This window comes from Eleutherodactylus coqui, chromosome 13 (genome assembly GCF_035609145.1).
Source record: "Eleutherodactylus coqui strain aEleCoq1 chromosome 13, aEleCoq1.hap1, whole genome shotgun sequence".
Lineage (NCBI taxonomy): Eukaryota > Metazoa > Chordata > Amphibia > Anura > Eleutherodactylidae > Eleutherodactylus > Eleutherodactylus coqui.
In genome coordinates, this window is record NC_089849.1 from 20,073,048 (window position 1) to 20,096,372 (window position 23,325).

At 47.3% G+C, this 23,325-nt stretch overlaps 1 protein-coding gene across 2 annotated transcripts in view; it reads right to left on the reverse strand.

Annotated features, from left to right (window-relative positions):
* PHACTR3 (phosphatase and actin regulator 3) overlaps positions 1 to 23,325 on the reverse strand; it is a 108,174-nt gene that overhangs the window by 42,942 nt on the left and 41,907 nt on the right. For both annotated transcript variants that reach the window (XM_066588084.1, XM_066588085.1), the window contains exons 5-8: positions 23,102 to 23,287; positions 20,715 to 20,967; positions 18,729 to 18,961; positions 13,109 to 13,262 (exon numbers count right to left, since the gene is read on the reverse strand). In XM_066588084.1, the coding sequence (XP_066444181.1) occupies positions 13,109 to 13,262; positions 18,729 to 18,961; positions 20,715 to 20,967; positions 23,102 to 23,287 (826 nt within the window). The remainder of the gene's footprint in view (positions 1 to 13,108; positions 13,263 to 18,728; positions 18,962 to 20,714; positions 20,968 to 23,101; positions 23,288 to 23,325) is intronic.

Sequence of the window (23,325 nt, forward strand, 5' to 3'; positions counted from 1 at the left end):
CCGGACTGCGCAAGCGCGGCTAATTTGGCCATCGGAGGGCGAAAATTAGTCGGCTCCATGGGAACGAGGACGCCAGCAACGGAGCAGGTAAGTAAAAAACTTTTGATAACTTCTGTATGGCTCATAATTAATGCACAATGTACATTACAAAGTGCATTAATATGGCCATACAGAAGTGTATAGACCCACTTGCTGCCGCGGGACAACCCCTTTAAGTCACACATTAGAGGTTCTTGAGAGCCATGTGTGGACCCCTGGGCAGATCGTCCGTGCACATTAACTATTTACCCCCTATGTGTGAAGGTTTGTTGCTGTAATCTACATGGCACTTGAATGAACTGTCTACATTAATCTTTCAATGAAATTGATCATTTAGAGCCTGACACCCAAGTGGGAGCTGAATATAGAAGCCTCTCAGAAAACCCCTGCTGGTCTTCAGTCAATACTTCCCTTTTGGTCGTGGTGGACACCACATGCTCATGTTTTTGGATGGAGGGATACACGTGGGGAACACTAAGGTTGATGCAACCAAGAGTAAGTTTACCATATGATCTGTACAAAAAAGCAATATCTACAATGTACAGTAAACAACAGTGTGGCATCAGAGAACAGGCTGAAGGTCAATGGCTCGAAAAGATCATTTTTTAGCTGGAAATATATCAAAAGCATGGAAAACCTAAAGATAAGGAAGGTAAACTGAAGGTTACAACAGTCCCAGATCTAGTGTGTCAAACCCGAATTTCATGGACTGTCACGAGAGGTCTCCCATATGTCCCACCCAGCCTCCTAGTCCTCACTATACTCCCGGTTTCTTGTTTTTTTGTGCATGTTTTAAATTATATGAAAAAAAGAGTGGCCACTTTATGGCTTGTCTGCTTCTTTCATGCCGATTCTGGCTAACTGATGAGCCATGCCAGTAGAGTAAAGTGTGATTGTTCTCAGTAAGACAAACTAAGTAATCTTGTAGATATAATACCTTTTAAGGACTAACAAAAATACATGATGTTACAGTGAGCTTTTGGGATATCGCCTCCTTTTTCAGGCAATGAATGAAACTAGTTTGGATAGCACATAATTATAACATACAGATGCAGAGGGGAGGGAGGACACCCCTCTTGATCTAAATAAATGTTCACACACAGAAATTTGAGACTTAAAAAAACACAAGACAGTCTGAGCAGAGAGATAAACCCTGAATCAGTCCACTGAGCTGGGGAATGCAACAGTTTTATGATGTCTCTTATCTATAATGCACATAGAAGAAGATGGAAATACTACCTCAGCAGCACCACCTATTGGATGGAAACATTCTTACAATCAATTTCTGAATTTTTATGAGAAAAACAAAAAATGATTGGGAAGAGGACACCCATCTTGACCTCCTTCATACCTTTCATATTTCCCACTTATGCAGGAATCCCAGGCTGAGGTTCATTCCATTCCTGAGGGTGTCAAACATGGCCATAAACTTATACTCCCAAATTCTGCTGTGACTTGAAGTTGCCCTTCAGTATAATAACTCTCATCTGCTTTATGCTATGTCCGTGACCACATTTGATTATGAGGGACTAGCTGACTGTAGACTTAACTGGAGCAATCAATGCCAGTCAGCTGCTGCAAAAGCAACTAAAGTCTTGGGGTGCATTAAAACAGGTATAGGGGCGAGGGACGAGAACATTATTCTTCCACTATAAAAGGCACTTGTCAGGTCTCACATGGAATATGGTGTACAGTTCTGGACACCGGTGCTCAGGAAAGATGTTACAGTGCTTGACAGGGTTCAAAGAAGGGCAACTAAATTAATAAATGGAATGGGAGGACTGGAAAACCCAGAGAGGTATCAAAATTGGGATTAACCCTTGAAAAAAGACTGTTAAAGGGGTGGTCTCGCGAAACCAAGTGGGGTTATACACTTCCGTATGGCCATATTAATGCACTTTGTAATGTACATTGTGCATTAAATATGAGCCATACAGAAGTTATTCCACTTACCTGCTCCGTTGCTAGCGTCCTCGTCTCCATGGTTCCGTCTAAATTCGCTGGCAGCTTGCTTTTTTAGACGCGCTTGCGCAGTCCGGTCTTCTCCATTCAGCACGAGCCGCTTCAGTGTGCTCCCCGCTACAGCTCTTCTGCGCATGCGCAGACGAGCTGTCACTGCTCGGGAGCGCGCTGAAGCGGCCATTCTGCACCATCCTCTGTTAGAGGAAGGTGCAGAAACTGGAGCTGCCCAGCGGAGAAGACCAGCCCAGCCCAGCAGCCCCGAGAAGCCTCCCAGGTAAGTGATGGGTCGGGGGGGGGGGCTGCCGCTGCGCCGGGCTGCGCCGGGGGGGGGGGGGGCTGCCGCTGCGCCGGGGGAGCTAGCGCTAGGCCGGGGGGGCTGTCGCTGCGATGGGGGGGGCTGTCGCTAGGCCGGGGGAGCTAGCGCTAGGCCGGGGGGGCTGTCGCTGCGATGGGGGGGGCTGTCGCTAGGCCGGGGGAGCTAGCGCTAGGCCGGGGGGCTGTCGCTGCGATGGGGGGGGCTGTCGCTAGGCCGGGGGAGCTAGCGCTAGGCCGGGGGGGCTGTCGCTGCGCCGGGGGAGCTAGCGCTAGGCCGGGGGGGCTGTCGCTAGGCCGGGGGGGGCTGTCGCTAGGCCGGGGGAGCTAGCGCTAGGCCGGGGGGGCTGTCGCTGCGCCGGGGGAGCTAGCGCTAGGCCGGGGGGGCTGTCGCTGCGCCGGGGGAGCTAGCGCTAGGCCGGGGGGGCTGTCGCTGCGCCGGGGGAGCTAGCGCTAGGCCGGGGGGGCTGTCGCTAGGCCGGGGGGGGCTGTCGCTAGGCCGGGGGAGCTAGCGCTAGGCCGGGGGAGCTAGCGCTAGGCCGGGGGGGCTGTCGCTGCGCCGGGGGAGCTAGCGCTAGGCCGGGGGGGCTGTCGCTGCGATGGGGGGGGCTGTCGCTGCGCCGGGGGAGCTAGCGCTGGGGAGCCGGGGGCTAGCGCCGGTTACCTGCTGTCTGGTCGGCGGCTGCGGGGCGTCTGGTCGGCGGCTGCGATGCGTCCGGTTGCCATGGAGACACAGCTGGCGGCGTCTCGGGAGCGCGCACGTCGGGCTGCAGCGAGCGACGGGGAAAGAGCCGGCGGCCATCTTGAGGAAACTTTTATAACTTGCTGAAACGCTGGAACGGTAAGTACGAACCAGCTAGAAATGTCATTTACAGGGGGGCTTAGTAATGTGTGTTTAATGGGGGGACTGGGCAAAAAAAAAAATTAACTGCTTCCTCGAGACATCTCCTTTAAGTGGCGACCAAATAACTCTGTATAAATACATTAGCGGACGATACAAGGATCTCTCCCATGATCTGTTTATACCCAGGACTGCAACGGTAACGAGAGGGCATCCGCTATGTCTAGAAGAAAGCAGGTTTCATCACCAACACAGAAGGGGGTTCTTTACTGTAAGAGCAGTGAGACTGTGGAACTCTCTGCCTGAGGATGGGGAGATGGCAAAATCCATACAGGAGTTTAAGAGGGGAATATATGTATTTGTAGATCGCTATGATATTACAGGATATAGACATTAGATGACAAGCGGGGTTGTTGATCCGGGGCTTAGAGTCAAGTAGAACTCAAACGTTGATCCAGGAATTATTCTGGCAGCCATTATGAAGTTGGGAAGGAATTTTTTCCCCCAAATGAGCTAAATTGGCTTCAGCCTTGTTGGGGTTTTTTTGCCTTCCTCTGGACCAACAAGAGGGGAGTGGTGGTGGTGGTGGGGGGGGGGGGGGGGGGGGCAGGCTGAACTACATGGATATTGTCTTCAATCAGCCTAACAAACTATGTTACGATGTATAGACTGTTGCTACTGGATGATGTTACCATGAAAAGCATTTCTCCGGATTCATCTGCAGTACTTATTTCTGGAATTCAGAGACATTTGGTAAATATAATTCCTGTATTTTGTTGCATTCTGATTCCTTCAAGTCTGTCACTATTTAATATAATGTCACCTTAACATTTCCCACTGTCAGTTTTCTGTCTGCAACACAAGCCTCAACCTGGTTATGTAACTCCGTTGATCCTCTGGATGCAGTTACAGTAAGATTAACCTCTGAAGGCTTCATCTTGGACATCCCAGTACCACTACTTCCATGAAATTCCATTTTCGTCTCTGAAGATTTATAGTCTTCAGTCACTTTAGCTTCTCTCCCCATATCCAGTAGCAAGGAGACCCCCAAACGACGTACAAGTTGACAACAGCATCTTCTACATAGTGGACATTAAGATTCAAGTCAAATCAATTTTATAACCTTCACTCATGGTCTTGCCCATTTCTGGGCATAACATTTTGGCAAGAGGTTAATATCGAATATACAGAGAAGGGTGGAGAATGCAGGTCAAATGCATCAAGAAAGAAGACACTGAAGAAGTTCACGATGAAAAAGGTCAAGATGGAATGGTTTGGTTTTCTGAAAAATTCACTGGGGCAGAGGGAACTCCAAGTATAGAGAGCCCGTTCACAGGAATAACAAGACAAAAAAGTTACGTCCTCCACCATCAGGGCTGGCGGCCATGCTACTTACTCTCTGTCTCCTCTATCACTTAGAAGGGGATTGTACCCATTTTTTTGTAGGAGATTAGACTAGATATCTGGGACTACTGCAGCTATAGGGTTCCTTTTGTATTGTGGGGATCCAGGACTTTTGCAGCCAGATATTGAAGACCAATATAGCTATAGGGATCCTGTGTATTGTAGGGGTCCAGGACGACTATAGCCTTAGGAATCCTGTGTATCAGAGGGATCCAGTAGTAGTAGCGTCTATCTTGGGCTGAATATTATCAGTGCATTTTCTCTCAACATCGGAGCATTATAACCCTGGCATGCTCCCTCAGACAGTGTTTCGGGGTTTGGTTTTCTGAAAGCTCATGGCCAGAAAAAGTAATTCTGATCATGTCTTTACCCCTAAATTATCCTTTACCCCCAGAGTGGCCACTTCTTTCAGGCCGATTCTGTCTAACTGATGAGCCATGCCAAAAAAGGGTCCAGGATTCAGTGAAAATGTCCTGGATACATGGCACTGGAGCACAATACATGTGTGATCCTTTCTATCTCAAGAGCTGATCTATGGCATAGACTGGCACAGGAAGTGAATGCTACATTCAAGCAGGTGATGATTGGCTAATTAAAGGGGCTGTACCAAGTACACTATTATCACTTATCCATAGAATAGGTGCTAAAAGTCTGCTCAATGGGGGTCTCACTGCTGAGACAACCACCAATCCCATGAAAGGGATTGGTGCTTGTCCCATTTTTAGGTCATTGCAAGGATGCTTCTCCCACCTACAGCAATGTCAGAATGAATGTGAGACAGTTATATACCAACTATCCAAACAACAAACTACATGATCCTACCAAAAGTAATTGGACACCTGAGCAAGAATCAAAAGTAGTTATTGGACAGCTAAACAATGGGAGAACGTTCTATGGAGTGACACATCACACTATTACATCACATCAGGTGGACGTACTTCTGTGTGCAGGACACCTGCGGAACGCTTTTTTGCCTGCATATGTTGTGCCAACAGTTAAGAACGGAGGAGGTTCTGTTATGGTCTGTGGATGTGTTACGTGGCATGGTCTCGGTCTGTTGGTTGTAGTGACATGAACCATGAACAGGGAGGTGGACCCTGATATTCTAGAAAATCATGTGCTGATGACAATGCGATAATACTCTGGGAATGGTCGGCCATACTTCCAACAAGACAACGCGCCTTGTCACAAATCCAATGCTGTTTTATGTTGGCTTGAGGATATGGATGTTCCATGATTGGACCAGCCTGCAGAGAGTCCCGACCTGAACCTACTGAACATCTTTGGGACAAACTAGAACATTGGGTTAGGAGATATGAACAGTGTCCATCTTCTTTGAGAGAACTCGACAGATATTTGCAGGATGAATGGAGGGAAATACCAGTTGAAGTGTATCAGACGTTAGTAGGAAGTATGCCATGGAGACTACTCGATGTCATTACGGCCAAAGAGGCCCACGTAATACCCTGTTTCCCTGAAAATAGGACATACCCTGAAAATAAGACATAGCATGATTTTCCAGAATTTTTGAGGATGCAAAATGATTTTTCAGGCTTTTTGAGGATGCTTAAATATAAGCCCTACTCTAAAATTAAGCCCTGCTAACAGTTAATTAAAAAAGTCAATTTAAATAGTGTCCAGGCAGCTGTACATGTAAAAAAGTTAAACCTTTTTGAACAAAAATTAATATAAGACACTGTCTTATTTTCGGGGAAACACGGTAGTGATGAGCAAGCTTACTCGCTATGGAGGGGAGATCTCCCTCTCCCCCCCCCCCCCCCCGCTCCCCCTGCTCACTGCCGCAACTCACCTGTCACCTGCGTCGGCAGCCGAACCTTTTCTCTCGAGCGGGCAGGTACTCGCTAAGGGCAATGCTTGCTCATCTCTACCAAGTAAGTATTAACATATGGAAACAACTGACTATTATTGATTTTCGTTCAGGCTTCCAAGTACTTTTAGTAGGATAGTGTATGTAAGGAGAAGGCGATGCAGCAGGAGCATTTCAACTGATTGTAACAGAAGGCAACTTCTAGACTATTGGCCTAGACATCTTTATGGCCACAAGAGTAGGGAGTGGGTACAAGTTGGCACCACTGTGTAGGTGCTTTGTAGCTCCATTTCAGGGCATCATGCAGGTCCTTGGTCTGGGCACTCAGGCTAAGAACACAGGATTGTCTTCAGGATAGAATATAGTTGGTTTTAGACTGGGGTCACATTTGCAGCGGAATTCTCACGGAATCATTGTACCGAAAAACCGCGGGAATTCCCCTGGGAAAGCACAGCTTTAAAACTCGCAGCATTTAGACGCGTGTTTTGGAGCGCTCTCCCCATAGAGAGAAGAGAGGCCGCTGCGGAAAAAAAAAAGAATTGACATGTTGCATCTTTGTTTTCAACACTGCATGACCGTTTCCGCGCGGCTTGACCGCAGCGTGTGGATGAAATTTTTGCAGTCTCGTCCACTTTGCTGGCTAATCCCGGGATTAGTAGCCGCGGGCGGAATGGCCGGGCGGACATTCCGCACGGAAATTCCACGGCAATTCCGCCCGGTGTGAACCCAGCCTTACGGGTGTGACCAGTGTCAGCATATTTTTTAAAAACTTCCTATCTTTCAAGGCTTCCATAATTGAGCTTCCTGAATGGCTGTTGTGGCCCCCAAATTTTTTTTCCATGACAGCAAAGGGTAGAATGGACCTGGAATCCCCGTGTCCTCCCAAACTGCCCCCTCATACCGTGTATTGGAAGAGGCCCTTGTGAACTTGTAGTCTAACGTTATATGCGGCTGCCATAATCACGCTCCCCGTCGGTATAACACGGGGACATCAGGTGAACCCTGAAATATTGAAGCAGAAAGACTGAGAACATCTCACAAACAAGTCAGGTTCCCCCATTACAACGGCAGTGTGTCTGTTGCTTAGCAACTGGAAGCCACGATTCTGTCATTATGTGTGTTCCCGCATGACTGTGCACACAGCGCATAATTCCCCCGAATATCAGGGCAATATAAATCCAGGATAATGAGTCTAATGATGATGATTACAATGATTACATACATAATAGTATTAATAACACCCCTCGCCGCACCGTCGTCTGGGTTACTACAAGAAGATAACCCTGAGCACGTTCTTCAGACTTTGTGTCCCCATTAGACAAGTCAGAACAATCACAAAAACATCAGAATTACCAGAGCACTGCCCCCCCCCTACCAAAAATAGACTGTTCTAGTATCCTAATGGCCAGTATATAAGCACACAGTGAAGTAAATATTCTTCCCATCTTCAATAGGGGACGCTGTTATATAATGTGAAAGGGGTTGTTCAGTCGATGGCCTATCAATGTACTATCTTCAGGACAGCTCATGTATAGTAGATCAGTGAGGTCCATCGCCTAGGACCCCCGCTGATCAGCCCTTCACCAAGCCAGTGCTTTTGGGTATTATTGTATCTTGTCACCACCGCAAATGTGGGTGGTGACAAGTTACAGGCTGTTTGACAGCCTGGACACGCCCACAGTTTGTAATTGGCTGCAGGGCTGCCTCCCCCTGCTCGAGCTCTCAGGTCCTGCCACTCACTAAGAGCTTCTTCTTTTTATTCAGCGCCTGTGGCAGCGGCTTCTGAGTGCAGGAAAAGTGGCTGATGCAGCACCACCACTCTGTGGTTCCACGTGTGCTGCCAGTGCAGGGAAGCTGGCAGGGAACCAATGTGTCGCCGCCGAATAAGAAGAAGCCGCTGTTCCGCCCAGGAAGCGGCGGCGGACCCTGAGGGAGCGGTAGCACTGCATCGGGAGTGCTCGTGCTGGCTTTAGTGTCCCATCTCCTGCCCCGCTGTTGCCCGTCCTGCTCCTGATGGTGTGGGGAAGAAGCCACCAGACACAGTCATCGGGCACCACATGTGAGCGGCGGTAGGGCGCCTGATGCAGTGGCGGAGAAGCCACTGGCCAGACCCAGCAGTCCATGTGGGCGCTGCTGACCACCGCTGGGGAGAGGCGATGATGCCAGCCGCAAAGTACCACAGTAGGAGGAGGACAGCAGGCAGTTCATACAACGCAGGGAAGACAGTGACAGGGCTGGGGAAAAGGCATGCTAGGACCTTGAGCTATTCCGACAATCGGGAGCTAGAGGTGTGACAGGGGCGTTCCTCCATGAAAGCCCTGTCAAACCCCTAGCTTCTGGTGGTGACAAGATACAATAATACCATGCATTTGTATACTGAGCTAATTTTTGCAGGAAGCAGACAGCTTTGTTCCCACTGCAGTGGCCAAGCTTGGTATTGCAGCCACAGCTACCACTGAAATTGATGGGAACTTAGCATGAGCGCACAGACACGGCAAATAGCTGATCTGCGAGGGTCCCTGGCGACAGACCCCTGCTAATATACTATCGATGACCTAGCCTAAAAATAGGCCATCAATAACTTACAACTAGACAACCCCTTTAAGTGTTAACTAAAGCCACGAGAGATATTAGATAATAACTCACAACCACCCAAAATCACCATGGAAATTGGATGTTTTTGTGATTTGTGGATCGCGGTAAGGGTTCATTCACACAGGCATATATTCTATGCATGTGCTGCCTGTATGTTTTACTGATTGAATACGGACAGCACAGGGCCCATTATAGTAAACTGGTGTATTCAAGCATACGCTTTTTATGCGGACAGATATTGTGCCTCTAAAAAAAAAATCTCAGCATGTTCTATTTTGTCCCATATTCACGGACAAAAGTCTTTGGGACTGTAAAAAAAAAAATGCAGCGAACATGGATGTTACATGTATGTGCACTGTGGTTTTTCTTCATTTACACCTGTTGCCAGGAAACAGTGACAACAAAAAAAATTGGGTATTGCATTTTTTTTGTAACAAACAGATACAAATAAGCAGATGTAACAATGCCTCTACATCGCCACCTATTGGAAGGTAGCACTCTTGCAAGTCACTGTCAGACCTTTTAACAGGCTTTGTAACATGACTGGGGATATAAGCCAAAAGAATAGATCGTCGTGCACAGACTGACTGTTCGGGGGCTTTTGCCCCATAGACCTCCCAACTAGCCAAGCCAGAAACCTGCTGCACACTGATGAGGGGCAAAAAAGCCCAAAATGGTCTGTCTGTGCATGGTTTATCTCTTTCTTCTGCCTTTAGCCTATATTCCCAGTTATACGTCTGCTTAGGAGCTGTATACACAAAACGGTAGGAGGGATTTAAATCAACACCATTTAAAAGAAATTGCTTCAGTTATTACTTATAGACAATGAAGTATTGAAAATGGGTTGGAACAGTATACACACCCTTTAAACCTTTATGAGCATGCTACTGCCGGGCGGCTGCTGACGACCAGCCAGGAACTAAAAGAAGCCTCAGCCGTCAGCAGCAGATTGAGATCTAATCAGTAACTGCTGATGGAACGTCTTCCGAGAGCCGCAATCCACAAGGGACAATTTTGCTTGTGCAGAATAAGAACATGCTGTTATTGTCCTGGTGTTATTTTGCGCCGGACGATGCAGTAATAGTTCTGCCTGCGTCTATTTCTGGATATTCTGGTACATTATGTAATCTTTAAGTCCTTCTTCCAAAATTAAAACACTTCTGCAAGGACTGTATGTGAATGTACCGAGGATGGTCAGGACAGATCACGACACGCCATCCATGTACCCAACGTGCTCCGTCCCTACAGTCAGTGCAATAACAGGGCTAATGGTAGATGTGTTATATCTCTGCATGACTGTCTGTTCATGAACCAGGAGGATTAGGATGAGAGGATACACTCTCTGTGAGGGAGAAAAACAATCCGGCCCCTAGAAGAAGTTGTCGTTTTTGCTGCAAAACCCGTCCTGCCGTTCCATCTCAGGCAGATCTGTAAATGAGTTGTGGTGATTAGATGGACGGTCTTGTCACCGGAGGCCCTACAAGTGGTTCCCCCCTTGGCCTATAAGAGGCTCTCGGAGGCTCCTTGTGTGCAGTGACCTCTTCTCCCACTTGTAGAGCTTGTTGGCCACTAGACGTCTCTACAACGCAGAGAAGAGATTTCACCCCGTTACCAGAGCCTGAGAGGGGCGCATTATTGGGATGGGAAAAGCTGGATGGTCGTATACATGAATTGTCCCCCACCGGGCCGTTCTGACCAGACTGTTAGGAGGTGTTGGACCAGTGGATGTGTGAGGGCACAGAAGGTGATCGGGCTCAGCCTCCATGCCCGCTCATATCATGTATCCAAGCTAGAGGCGATACAACAGGGTACTAGAGCCTCCATGCCTGCCTGTATCACATCTTGTATCCAAGCTAGAGGTGATACAACAGGGTACTAGAGGCTCCATACTCGCCTGTATCACATCTTGTTCCCAAGCTACAGGCCGTACAACAGGGTACTGGAGCCTCAATGCCCGCCCGTATCACATCTTGTATCCAAGCTAGAAGCGGTACAACAGCATACTAGAGCCTCCATGCCTGCCGGTATCACATCTTGTATCCAAGCTAGAAGCGGTACAACAGGGTACTAGAGCCTCCATGCCTGCCTGTATCACATCTTGTATCTAAGCTAGAAGCGGTACAACACCCTACAAGGGGTTAGTTTTCCACAAAAAATGCTCCTTTTGCTCTTATATTGCACTCACTTACTTATATCAGCGTTACAATCACACAGAGAAAGTTCCATCCATCCAACAACTTCCAGGGGAGGGATTGGTCTGACAAGGAGTGTGTACTATATATATGTATATACTCCCTGTACAGGAGGGCTGTTACTGATGAGTGTGTAATATATATATATATATATTCTCCTACGGGAGGGGGAGGGATGTTACCCACAATGAGTGTACATTGATGCCACCCAGATAGGGGTTAATACTGTCCCTGGATACACTGAACTGCGGGGCACAATCACCTAACAATGCCAATAATGGGGCTACTATAATCCGCAATGCCAGGCAGTCCGGCCAGATAAAATATTGGGGATTATAGTTGATAAAAAGTCATGCATTCCTTAGTTTTCTTTAAGGGGTTTTCCTGGCATAGACCCGTGGACTGGGTATCCTAGTCTGTTTGGGCACTCCTGTTCTCAAGATCGTTTACGATCCCAACTTTCACAGCTTGGAGGTTCATGGTGACTTAATACCTGTGGGCACATTGTAGTGCCATCCTTGTGGGCACAAGTACAGGCCACTGTTCTTATGGTGAACTGTCCAATGAATATGCCATTACTATCTGAAAAGGGAATACCCCTTTAAGAGGACTGTCAATGTTATGGGGTCACTGGGACTGTTATATATAGAGGTACTGCTGGAAATCTCTAGCCGTCCGTATAGGGACAGTAGATGACATTTATTTGGACTCTCAGCAGCTGGCACAATGGGGCACAATGACACTAGGTGGTATTTGTAAGATCACTATGGGGAAACTATAGCTGCCCATATGGGGACAATAGATGAAATATATTTGGGCTCTGGGTGGTAGGCACAATAGGGGCACAATGACTGTCTTACACTGGCTGGTACATATAGTATCACTATGGCTGCCCACAAAGGGTTAGTCGCTGAATCCTTTGTGGGTTCAGACTGACATTTCTGGGAACACTTTGGCCTGCTAACACAATGGGGGCGCTGTCTGTCTCTTAAGAGAATACTGTTAGTCACTGTTATTAGCTTACTGTGGCTGGCATTTGAAGGGGCATTGTGGAGGAATCATAATTGTCCCTTATGGGGAAGTGGCACAATGGGAGCACAATGACACCGGCAACTCAATGGGAGGTGTGCCTGCAGTGCCAACGGCTGCCACAGTAATGTGTACAGAGCTGTCCGAATAAGACATACACAGGGCAATGGGTATACCTGACCCAGGTTCATGCTGCCCAGACCTGGTGACAGATTCTCTATAAAGAGATTCTCCTAGGTAAGAAATACATGGCTGCTATCTTCCAGGAACAGCACCACCCTTGTCCACAGGTTGTATCTGGTATTACAGCTCAGTTGATTTGAATGCAGCCACGTTGTAATACTACAAACTGTAAAACCCGTGGACAAAGGTGTCTCTGTTCATGGAAGACAACCATTTTTTTAAAATCCTGGATATCCCCTTTAAGGGAACATTTCAGAGGGTGCGCTATAACTGTTTCCTAGGGGTCACTATGGCTTACTCCTAAGGGGATGTTAGGGCCATTGTGGGTTCAGCCTGGCACTTATATTTTCATGGTGCAATGAGGACACTGGCATTGTCTCAATGGGGGCCATTGTTGCCGGCACTGTTTATGGGCACACAGTGACTGGCATTTGTAGGGGTAATGGAGGGAAATTATAGCCAGCTGTTAAGGGGACGGTAGATGGAGGCACTTCTCTCATAAGGAACATTAGGGGGGTTGTGGCTTACTCCTAAGGGGACATTAGAGCCATTGTGGGTTCAGCCTGGCACTTATACTTTCATGGTGCAATGGCCATTGTTGCTGGCACTGTTTATGGGCACACATGGGTGTCCCTTTAATAGTCTCACGTGGGCGAAGCCTGGAGGTTTCTCCTCCCAGAGACGTCATATACAGAATATTCCCACTTCTACCCGGACACTTACTTTGAAAGCTTGATTTCAATTTGCTGTCGTATTTTCTGCCGCTCCTCGTCCGTCCTCCGGGGGAAGATGTTGCGGTCCTCCAGCTCCTGCTTGCTCGGCCGGTTCCTCAGTTTGACTGCCAGCAGCTCCTTCTTGTATTTTCTAGGCAAAGTTCCTGAAACAGAGGAAGAAGAATTCCCATAACTTCTGGGGTCTCTCTGCAGTCCTAAGGAAAGTCGTCTTCTGTCGCTCCCTCTGAGCCTCCAGAGAGGGCAGGTGGGAGTATGACTGCAGAGGTCTGTACTCTGCTATCCTGCAGGCATGAAGGTCTCCATCGGAGCTGGGTACACAAAACACTAGATTTTTTAAAAATCAAAACTATTTGCTCTCTGCTTTTTTTTGATGAGCGGGAGTCCTAAAAAAGTCACAAAAGTATCCATATCCTATAAGGTGACAACTGCATTGGTTTTTACACTGCTGTGCTCTTGCTAGGGATTGCCGATCCCACATGTACCTGGTTCTCTGCACTGAGGATTGCCACCTGGCCGGTAATTCCCCAGCCTGGATAGTATTTTGCCCGTCAGGCCAGTGCCGGGGTTTTTTTTACCGGCCATATTAAAGACCGGCATTTTTTAATTCTTTCAGGAAGTGGGGCTTGAATTCCCCGCCTCCAGCAAAGATAATACTCTGATTGGCTAGCCGGCGTCAGCCAAATAGAAGCCGTCGCTGGGTTAACCAATCACAGCCATTCAATGACGTCAATGATTGGTTATCCCAGCGCCGGTTTTCTTTGCCCGACGCCAGCGCTGGCTAGCCAATCAGAGGCGGGGAATTCAAGCCAGCACGGAGGACATCGCGGGGGCCTGCAGGAATGACGGGGATCTGCAAGTTGCGGGTCCCCGACGGTCCTGCAGGCTGCCCCGATGTCCGTGAGCAACTTGCAGGGTACAGCCGGGTGTTGAGTGCCCGGCTCAGCACTCCTCACCAGCAGCCTGGCACTGAATGTGGTACCAGCCCAACAGGGGTCCTGGAGAAGGAGAACAAAGCCCAGCTGTGGAGCTGGTGTATGGTAACTGCGGAGGATGTGGGGGCTGCGGAGATGGACGGGGACAGGGGGGAGGGGCTGCACTGTGGGGGGCAGCTGGTGAGAAGGCGTGCCTCAGTAACTTTGTCAGGTGTCAGTCCTATAGTCCGTGCGTCCCTCAGTTATAGTCCGTCCGTCCCTCACTTAGTCAGTCAGTCCTATAGTCCGTGCGTCCCTCAGTTATAGTCTGTCCGTCCCTCACTTAGTCAGTCAGTCCTATAGTCCGTGCGTCCCTCAGTTATAGTCTGTCCGTCCCTCACTTAGTCAGTCAGTCCTATAGTCCGTGCGTCCCTCAGTTATAGTCTGTCCGTCCCTCACTTAGTCAGTCCTATAGTCCGTGCGTCCCTCAGTCAATCCTATAGTCCGTCTGTCTCTTAGTTAGTCAGTCCTTAGGCCGTCTATCTCTTAGTCAGTCCTTTAGTCTGTCTGTCCCTCAGTTAGTCAGTCCTTTAGTCGCACTCACCAATGTGTGATCCTTTATGGCCCCCTATCCACGGCCATTGCGGAATATCACTAGCGATATTCCGCAGGGGGGAGACTTTTTGGACAGTTTCTAGTCTTGCCAAACTTTGGCCCAGCGATAAGCCACACCCCTTTTACCATGGCTGGTACTTTTTCGTTACAAAGATGACAACCCTACCTGCACTGCGTTCTATGGGGTAATGGAAGTAGCTCAGCATGCTGACACCCATAGCATAAAAATGGAGACATACGGGGGCAGCACTCTGCTCCTCCTCCTCCCTGAGGCGGGACCCCAGTTATAGTACATATGTATAGAGCAACATGTAGTTGTCATATGGGGACCCTGAACTGCCTATTTATCATTACACTGTCATAGTCGGTACCTCCAGCCACCACTAGGGGGAGCATAATAAATGTATTCTGCGTTCAGTACTAGCAGTTTAACCCCTTAATGACGCGGCCCCGTTTTTTTTCCACTTTCATTTTTTCTTCCCCCCTTTAAAAAAATCGTAGCTCCTTTATTTATCCATCGACGTCGCTGTATGAGGGCTTGTTTATTGCGGGACGAGTTGTAGTTTTCAATGGTGCTATTTAAAGTACCGTATAATGTACTCAAAAACGTCTAAAAAATTCTAAATGGAGTAAAATGAAAAAAAAAAACGACATTTCGCCATCTTTTAGTGCGTCTTGTTTCTACGGCGCACAAACTGCAACAAAAGCGACCTGATAACTTTATCCTACGGGTCGGTGCGATTACTGCGGTATCAAACTCATATAGGTGTTTTTTTTACTGTACTACTCTTTTTTTTTCAAAGACATTTAATTTTTTTCAATTTCTTTCTGCCACCATCTTCTGCGCGTAATAACTTTTTCATTTTTCCGTAGTTCAGCGATGGCTCATTTTTTTCGGGATTTCCTGTATTTTCCGTTAGTACTAATTTGGAATACATACGACTTTTTGATCGTTTTTTATTGTATTTTTTCTGGGAGACAGGGTAACTAAAAAAGTACATTTCTGGCGTTCTTTATTTTTTTTTTCAGACGACGTTCACCGTGTGGGGTAAGTAATGTGCTACTTTGATAGATCAGACTTTTATGGACGCAGCGATACCAAATATGTATTTTTATTTTATTATTTAGATTTTTTAGGCTGCATTCACACGAACGTATATCGGCTCGGTCTTCACGTCGAGCCGATATACGTCGTCCTCATCTGCGGGGGGGGGGGCCCCCGCGACCTCTCTTCATACATACCCCAACGCTCAAGGACGTAAATGTACATCCTGGAGCGGGAAGGGGTTAAAGGGAACCTATCATGAAGTTATTACAATGCAGCCATGATTAACATTAACAGCGCTGCTAATGAGATTCTCCTACCACTCTTTGGTTTTATAATACTGATACTTTTACAATCGGCTTTTGAAGTTTTCCTGCGCTGTATTCTAATGAGATGAAAAGAGTCAGATTGTTCCCCCCGCGCTGCGCCGCCACGCCCTGTTGGCATGCAGAGAAAACCAAATAGTAGTAAGGAAATCTCATTAGCCGGTACATAGTGGACTGCATTGTAAAAACCTGATGACAGCTTCCCTTTAGGTCTATATGCAGTGAGCTCCCTCTAGTGGTGGCTGCAGGCCACACGGATCACATTATAAAAATCAAGTCCCCCCTATATAGATAGATCAGGACTGAATATGGGGGCACATCGGTTCTCCAAATAAAGCCAGCGGAACCAATCTAGAGCAATATATGACATTATACATAAGGAGGTAATAATATACATATAGATTATGATGTAAAGTCAATGCAAGAAATCACCATAGGGGCTCCTTCACACTGGCGAGAAAATCGTTAAAACGCAGAATTATTAAATGGTTTCGTTCATATTTGCGATGTTTTCACTGATGCAATGTGGCGAGATCGCGGGATCTCCTTTCTTTCTGTGATTTTTAATCTCCCGTGTTTCCCGATGGAGCCTCCTTTTTATCGCATCACAAAGCACAACCTCAGTCAGGGATCTGTCTTCATACATACCGCGACGCTGCAGGACGTACATGTACACCCGGAGCATTAAGGGGTTAATGTATTTAAGGACTTTTGAATTAAATTTGAAGTGGGGTGGAATATGCTAGAAGGATGTGAGCTCCGAGGATCCATTAACCAATCAAAGAAACTTGTACTTTCCGATCTCGGACCCCCGATAAGATCAGTAGTTTGGTTGGGTCACTCAATGGATGTTATAAAAAGAGTTTATGGCTCATTATGTCACTAGATGGCGCCACAACCAGTGCGGGCTATGACCACTGATATGGGTTTAATTACAGCCATAGGACATTTACCACGAACATCTGGGGTTCTATCACCTATGGGGTCGATACCAATAAACATGATCAGTCGATGCGCTGCCGGGGCCCCATGACTGTTACACACACAACCTAATCACTGAAGGATCCTGGGGTGTGTTACATAAATCGCGCCCGAATCTCCATTAGAGCCCATTTTTTGTATACGGGTTGGGGGTAGCCATTTCTTGGCGTGTTCCCTCATCCTCTCTTCTTTCTCTTTTGGGTTGTTTTTGGTTCTTTTTGGGTTTATACTTTGCCTCACACTAATGTCATCACTATTGGCGATGATCACTTCCTGATTGTTAATTAGAATTATTAAGCGTTCTATCTTCATCCTTTCAGTGATACTTGCTGCTATTACTAGGAATACCGTGACGTCTATACGGAGTGCGCCATTCTTCAGTGATAGTGTATACTGCGTGCGGAGTGGGCTCAGCTCCCGGATTCGCTCCATACGCCCACCGGCACCGGAGGACTCACATGTACAGCCTCAAAGGGGTTTATGTAAATAATAATTCCAGGGGTTGTCTCATTAGGACAGTCCCTGTCCTTACACCTTATTTGGGTATATGGATGTCATCGAGGGGGTCCTCCGCTCAGGACCAACACTTCTGCAAGTTTCGTATACGGGGTATCTTGTTTCAATTCCTCACTACATTTAAGATTTCTGCTTGCTGCCAGTGACTGGAAACATTATTGCACAAAGGTGCATTCAGAAGTTTAAATGGATTATACAGTTTGCAAAATCTGTTGACCTATCATAACTCCAGCCACCACTAGGGGGAGCTCACTGCATAAGGATTTATACAGGTCCCTTTGAGTTCCATACTACATACTAGCACTATCCTCATGATAGGCCATGAATATCTGATCGGTGGGGCTCTGACTGCTGGGAACACTATCGATCAGATGTTTGAAGGGGCCGTGGCTCTTGTACGAGCACTGCGGCGTCTACCGTGTTTACATTGGTTTAAACTCAGATGCTGCGGTTGCTGGGGACCACAGCATCTTAGCAGTTAAAGGGCCAGGATCAGAGTCATTTCTGATCCCGGCCGTTGCAGCAGAGCATCAGCTGTGTATTACAACTGACATCTGCTGCTATCACTGCAGAGTATGAAAAAGACCTCCCCGCCATCCCCTACATGTACAACACACAGCGGGAAGGATTATACCCTGTCCAGAACTGTTGTAACCCTGCAGCGGTGCGGGCAGCACGTTTCCATTCCGGCCGCTGTGTTTGAAAAGTGCATATTTTCATCAACTGTCAGCAAGCAGAGATCTTGAAAATAGAGGAATTGCTATAATTGTCTGATGAATGAATGCACGTTTGGCCTCACAGTATGACTACAAAGCTCCATATGTTGGGGGTCAAACATTCAACCTTCCAACATTGATCCGCCCAGGAATGTCCATGAATCATACTGGAAACGCCCTCTTTATGCAAATGTACACAGGCTCCACCCACTTTACAGACAGTTTGGTAGAACAATCCCATTAAAAGCCAACAGGTGGGAGGTATGACAACATTTTTTCTTGTGGTCACAGATTCAAATAAGACCAAGACTGTGCACATTGTATGGGGTGAACACTACATCTCCCACAATGCACTACAGCAGAGTACCCTAAGTCAGCCTAAGGCAACAGGAAAATGTAAATCATGCAGCCTAAGAGTGAACTCAAGCCCTTCAAACGTTTTGGGTGCAGCTTTGGATGTGAGTGGAGTATAAGACAGGAGGCCGCTGTGGCGTCTCACCAGAGATAACTGAGTTGTTGAGTTCGTCCTCGTCCTCGTATAACAGCACATCGTCTTTATGGCTGGAATCCCTGATCAAGTTTTCTTTGTTTTCCTCGGCTTCCTTCACGGAGCCGCATTTATTCTCAGAGTCGCCGTCATAATTGATCCCTTCCTTGCCTTTCTCCATACTGGAGGGCCGCGACGTCCGGAAATCTACCCTCCTCTTCGGAGAAGATTTCACTTCTCGAAAGCTGGAAAAGAAGGTAAGAAGAGAAGTTCAGCTATTTCATACTCAATAACCCAGCAGCCTTGGAATCTGATATCTGATTCTTGATTGGGTCTTTAAAGGAACAGTCCAGAAAAAACTCATACACTGTTATACCTAAGGGGGCGGAGCTTGACATACGGTTTAACTCACAGCTATGATCAAGGACTCCAGATTGTCTGCATTGTCTAATGGGACCAATGAGATCCACCTCTTGTCCCATCAGAGGCTCAAGCTGCTTCTCCGTCATTCCTCCATGCTTTGCACTGCAGCTCTGCTTGTTTGGATCAGAAAGTAATTGAATGGAAAGACAATTTCCATTACAGTCAGTGCAGACGGATTAAAAACTACAATCAACACATGAAGCAAATGACCCCAGAATCTGATTTATGGATGCCCTACTAACGCTCACCTAATAGGGGAGGGGCATCTACATGGAACGCCCAATGAGATTAAGATGGCTACTGGGGTAAGGGTTTTTCTTATGATGTACAGTGTATCTCAGCGCCAGTCTTCAGGTCCTTCTAACAAGTCATGATTATAGGATATCCTATAGAGAGATCACCTGTGACTATTCCTGAGGCACTGACCATAATGACATCACCAGTGCAATACTGAGGAGATCCTGAAAACCTGCCCTGTTGGGGGACGTAAAGTGATTGTTCCAATAAAGACATTTATCCCCCAGCCATATGATAGGGAATAAATGTCTGATCATTGGGGGTCCAACTGCCGGCTCCACCAGGGACCCATCCTCCGACGTACCTGAGTGCCTCAAGTGAATGGAGACGCACATGATCGGCCGTCACTCCATTCACTTCTATGGGACTGATTAAGCCAAAATCTCTCAATGGGTATGTGGAAAAAAACGGAATGCGCTCGCACGGCACGGCACGGATGTGCACTTGTTTTTTTTCACATGCCTATTGACTTCAATGCATGTTTAAATTACACCAATTGGCCAACCTTTAGGTTTTTTTTGACGCGCGTGAAAAACGGATTATACTGCATTGACACCCGCACAATAGAAGCGCAAAAGCGCAAAAACTGATATTGGCGGTCTTGTTTTCACTAGCGGTATTCTCACCCGTTAATTCTACGGCCAAGAAAATATAGGAGCTGCCCTGTAGTGAATGCATCGTGCGGGATTGCAATCCTGGAGGGCAGCCTCACCCTGTGAGCGGACGCTTAGGCCGGATTCACATCAGCGATTGCAATCCGTAAAAAATGCTCACATTTTTACACGCAATTTCCATCTGCTTTGCAGCCATTTTCCACGCATGTAAGGGCGCTTTCAAACGAGCGCATGCACAACTGTGTCGCCACTACGGAGCGTTGCTGCGCATGAACGGCTTTTTTTCCCCCTTCTCTGGATTTTCAAACTCCACGCCGTAGCGCAGAAGTTTGAAAGGAACGCAGGCGGATAGCCGCTGCCCGATCTTTCCTGCGTGTAGTAGTAACTACGTGTGAGAAAGATGGGGCAAGTCGTAACTTTTCTCGCCCGTACAATTAAAGTCCGAGAATCCCGCTAGTAAAAACGAAACCAGTGAAGTCAATGTTTGCGTTTTGTCTATGCGGCCGCGATTATACTTCTATGGCGACTTTTGGTGTGCAGATGCACAGAATAGGGCGTGCTGCAAGTGTAGGGGGTCGGCTGGACCACCGAAATGCACAGGAAGATACGTGCATGTGGACCGACCATTGGGTTCTATTCATGCGCGAATACAAGCTGCACTCACCTGTCTTGGCGATGCTTTGTAGCGAGGGCCCGGTGGAGCTCCTCAATGACTCGGCTGGGGGGTAAAGGCATATGCATGGCAGGCAGATGAGGAGATCCGGTCGGGGTGGGGTTCTTCACAGCTAGACTGCTACTTTCTGGGGGTTTCTGGCTGGATGGCTGGAAGAGATTGCTGTGTCCTGAGATGTGGGAGCAGCCGACGGGGACGGAGTTCTTCATAATGCTGGAGGGTGCGGAAGTGATTTCTTCCAATTCTGTACAGAAGGAATATTTGGGGCGGTTTTAGATATTGAGACATCATCTACCTGACTGCAGACTGTTCAGGGAGATGAGATATGGGGAGCTGTTTGTTGTGGCCCTGCTGCGCCTGTATCACAGTGACCCCATCGTAGAGCTCCCTGTATCCCAGCTTCCATAACCTCTGAGTGTTACACCCACTGGTTCTATATGGCTGCATAGTCCTGTCATGCAGGAGTCTAGGAAAGTTGGGTCCCGGCTCCTGTACTGGTGCTCATGTCAATTGTCACCCAGCTCTCCCCAACACAAATGTATAGTTTCACAATTCTGCTGGTTTTCAATGGAAACCGTCAACAAGCTTAAAGACAAGACGTCCCAGAATGCAAATCACTGCCGCAAACTGTGCAGCTTCTGAACAAGCAGGGGATACAGAGAGATTGCAGCTCTGAAATGTGAAAGCATCTTCCAGCAGCAGAACGGTGAGTGCAGCTCTGAAGTATAATACAGGATGTAATTCAGGATCAGTACAGCATAAGTAATGTGCAGGGGGTGGACAAAAATATGGAAACACTGTACGAAATGCATGCCTTCAGGGCTAATGTCCAAATCCGCGGCGTTACACCGCAGCTATTGAACATAATAGCTCAATGTTCACACTGCAGAATTCCGCTGCGTGAAATACCCCACAGCATGTCCTATTTGCAGCGGGAATACACACGGCAGACTTCCATTATAGTCAATGGAAGCCGGCTGTCACGCTATACTTCCACTGTAGCACAGTGGAAGTATAGGGTGAATACGCTTCCCCGCCGGCCGCGTCATATGACACTGCTGACGCGTCATGTGCTGTACTGCCCCTAATGGCCATGGGCATGAGCCCTTAGTTACATGAGATTATAAATCATATTTTAATAAGACACGTAGAGACCGTTTTGTAAGTGGAGGTAATACGACATAGATGCCGCCAGGCAGAAGTGAACATCTGCCCAAGCAGCAAGATCCCATTGGTCGGGGGTTTGAGCCACTCGGCTGCTGTTACCAGCTGGCTCCCAAAACCACCCAGAGCAGGGCAAGAGGTGAAGAAAACACAAATTTGGCATGAAAGCTCTCAGCCAAACAGCAGTCAAAAGGGCAACTCAGTGCTAAGGATTATAATCCTGTGCATTTTGTACAGTGTTTCCATATTTTTGTCAACCCCCTGTATGTACACAGTGACACCACTAAGCAGAATAGCGAGTGCAGCTCTGAAGGATAATATAGGATGTAACTCAGGATCAGTACAGGATAAGTAATGTATGTACACAGTGACTCCACCAGCAGAATAGTGAGTGCAGCTCTGGAGTACCATACAGGATGTAACTCAGGATCAGTACAGGATAAGTAATGTATGTACACAGTGACTCCACCAGCAGAATAGTGAGTGCAGCTCTGCAGTATAATACAGGATGTAACTCAGGATCAGTACAGGATAAGTAATGTATGTACACAGTGACTCCACCAGCAGAATAGTGAGTGCAGCTCTGGGGTATAATACAGGATGTAACTCAGGATTAGTAGAGAAGTAATGTATGTACACAGTGACTCCACCAGCAGAATAGTGAGTGCAGCTCTGGAGTATAATACACGATATAACTCAGGATCAGTACAGAATAAGTAATGTATGTACACAGTGACTCCACCAGCAGAATAGTGAGTGCAGCTCTGGAGTACCATACAGGATGTAACTCAGGATCAGTACAGGATAAGTAATGTATGTACACCGTGACTCCACCAGCAGAATAGTGAGTGCAGCTCTGGAATATAATACAGGATGTAACTCAGGATCAGTACTGGATAAGTAATGTATATACACAGTGACTCCACCAGCAGAATAGTGAGTGCAGCTCTGGAGTATAATACAGGATGTAACTCAGGATCAGTACAGGATAAGTAATGTATGTACACAGTGACTCCACCAGCAGAATAGTGAGTGCAGCTCTGGGGTATAGTACAGGATGTAACTCAGGATTAGTAGAGAAGTAATGTAATGTTACTCAACTTTTTATGTATGTTATTCTATATGTAAATTGCTATCTGAAGGAGGAGATACCTTATTAGGGGACCTAACTGTGAATTTGTGCTCAGTGGTGTTTTTTAGGATTAGACACGTACCCGTTAAACACTGGTTCACCCATGAAGATGCTTTTGGCTGTGGCATTGGAAGTAGTGGAGGACTGCTGATGAGAGTCGTACTTCTCTCCGGTGGAGGGGATTCTAGAGATTCAGTGAGCAATAAGGCTTGTAAAGTTTTCTCCACCGAGTCTTTCAGATCTTCTTCCAAGGTCAGTTGAGCTAAACCTGAGGACAAAGATATAAGGACCATGAGAAGGAAATAT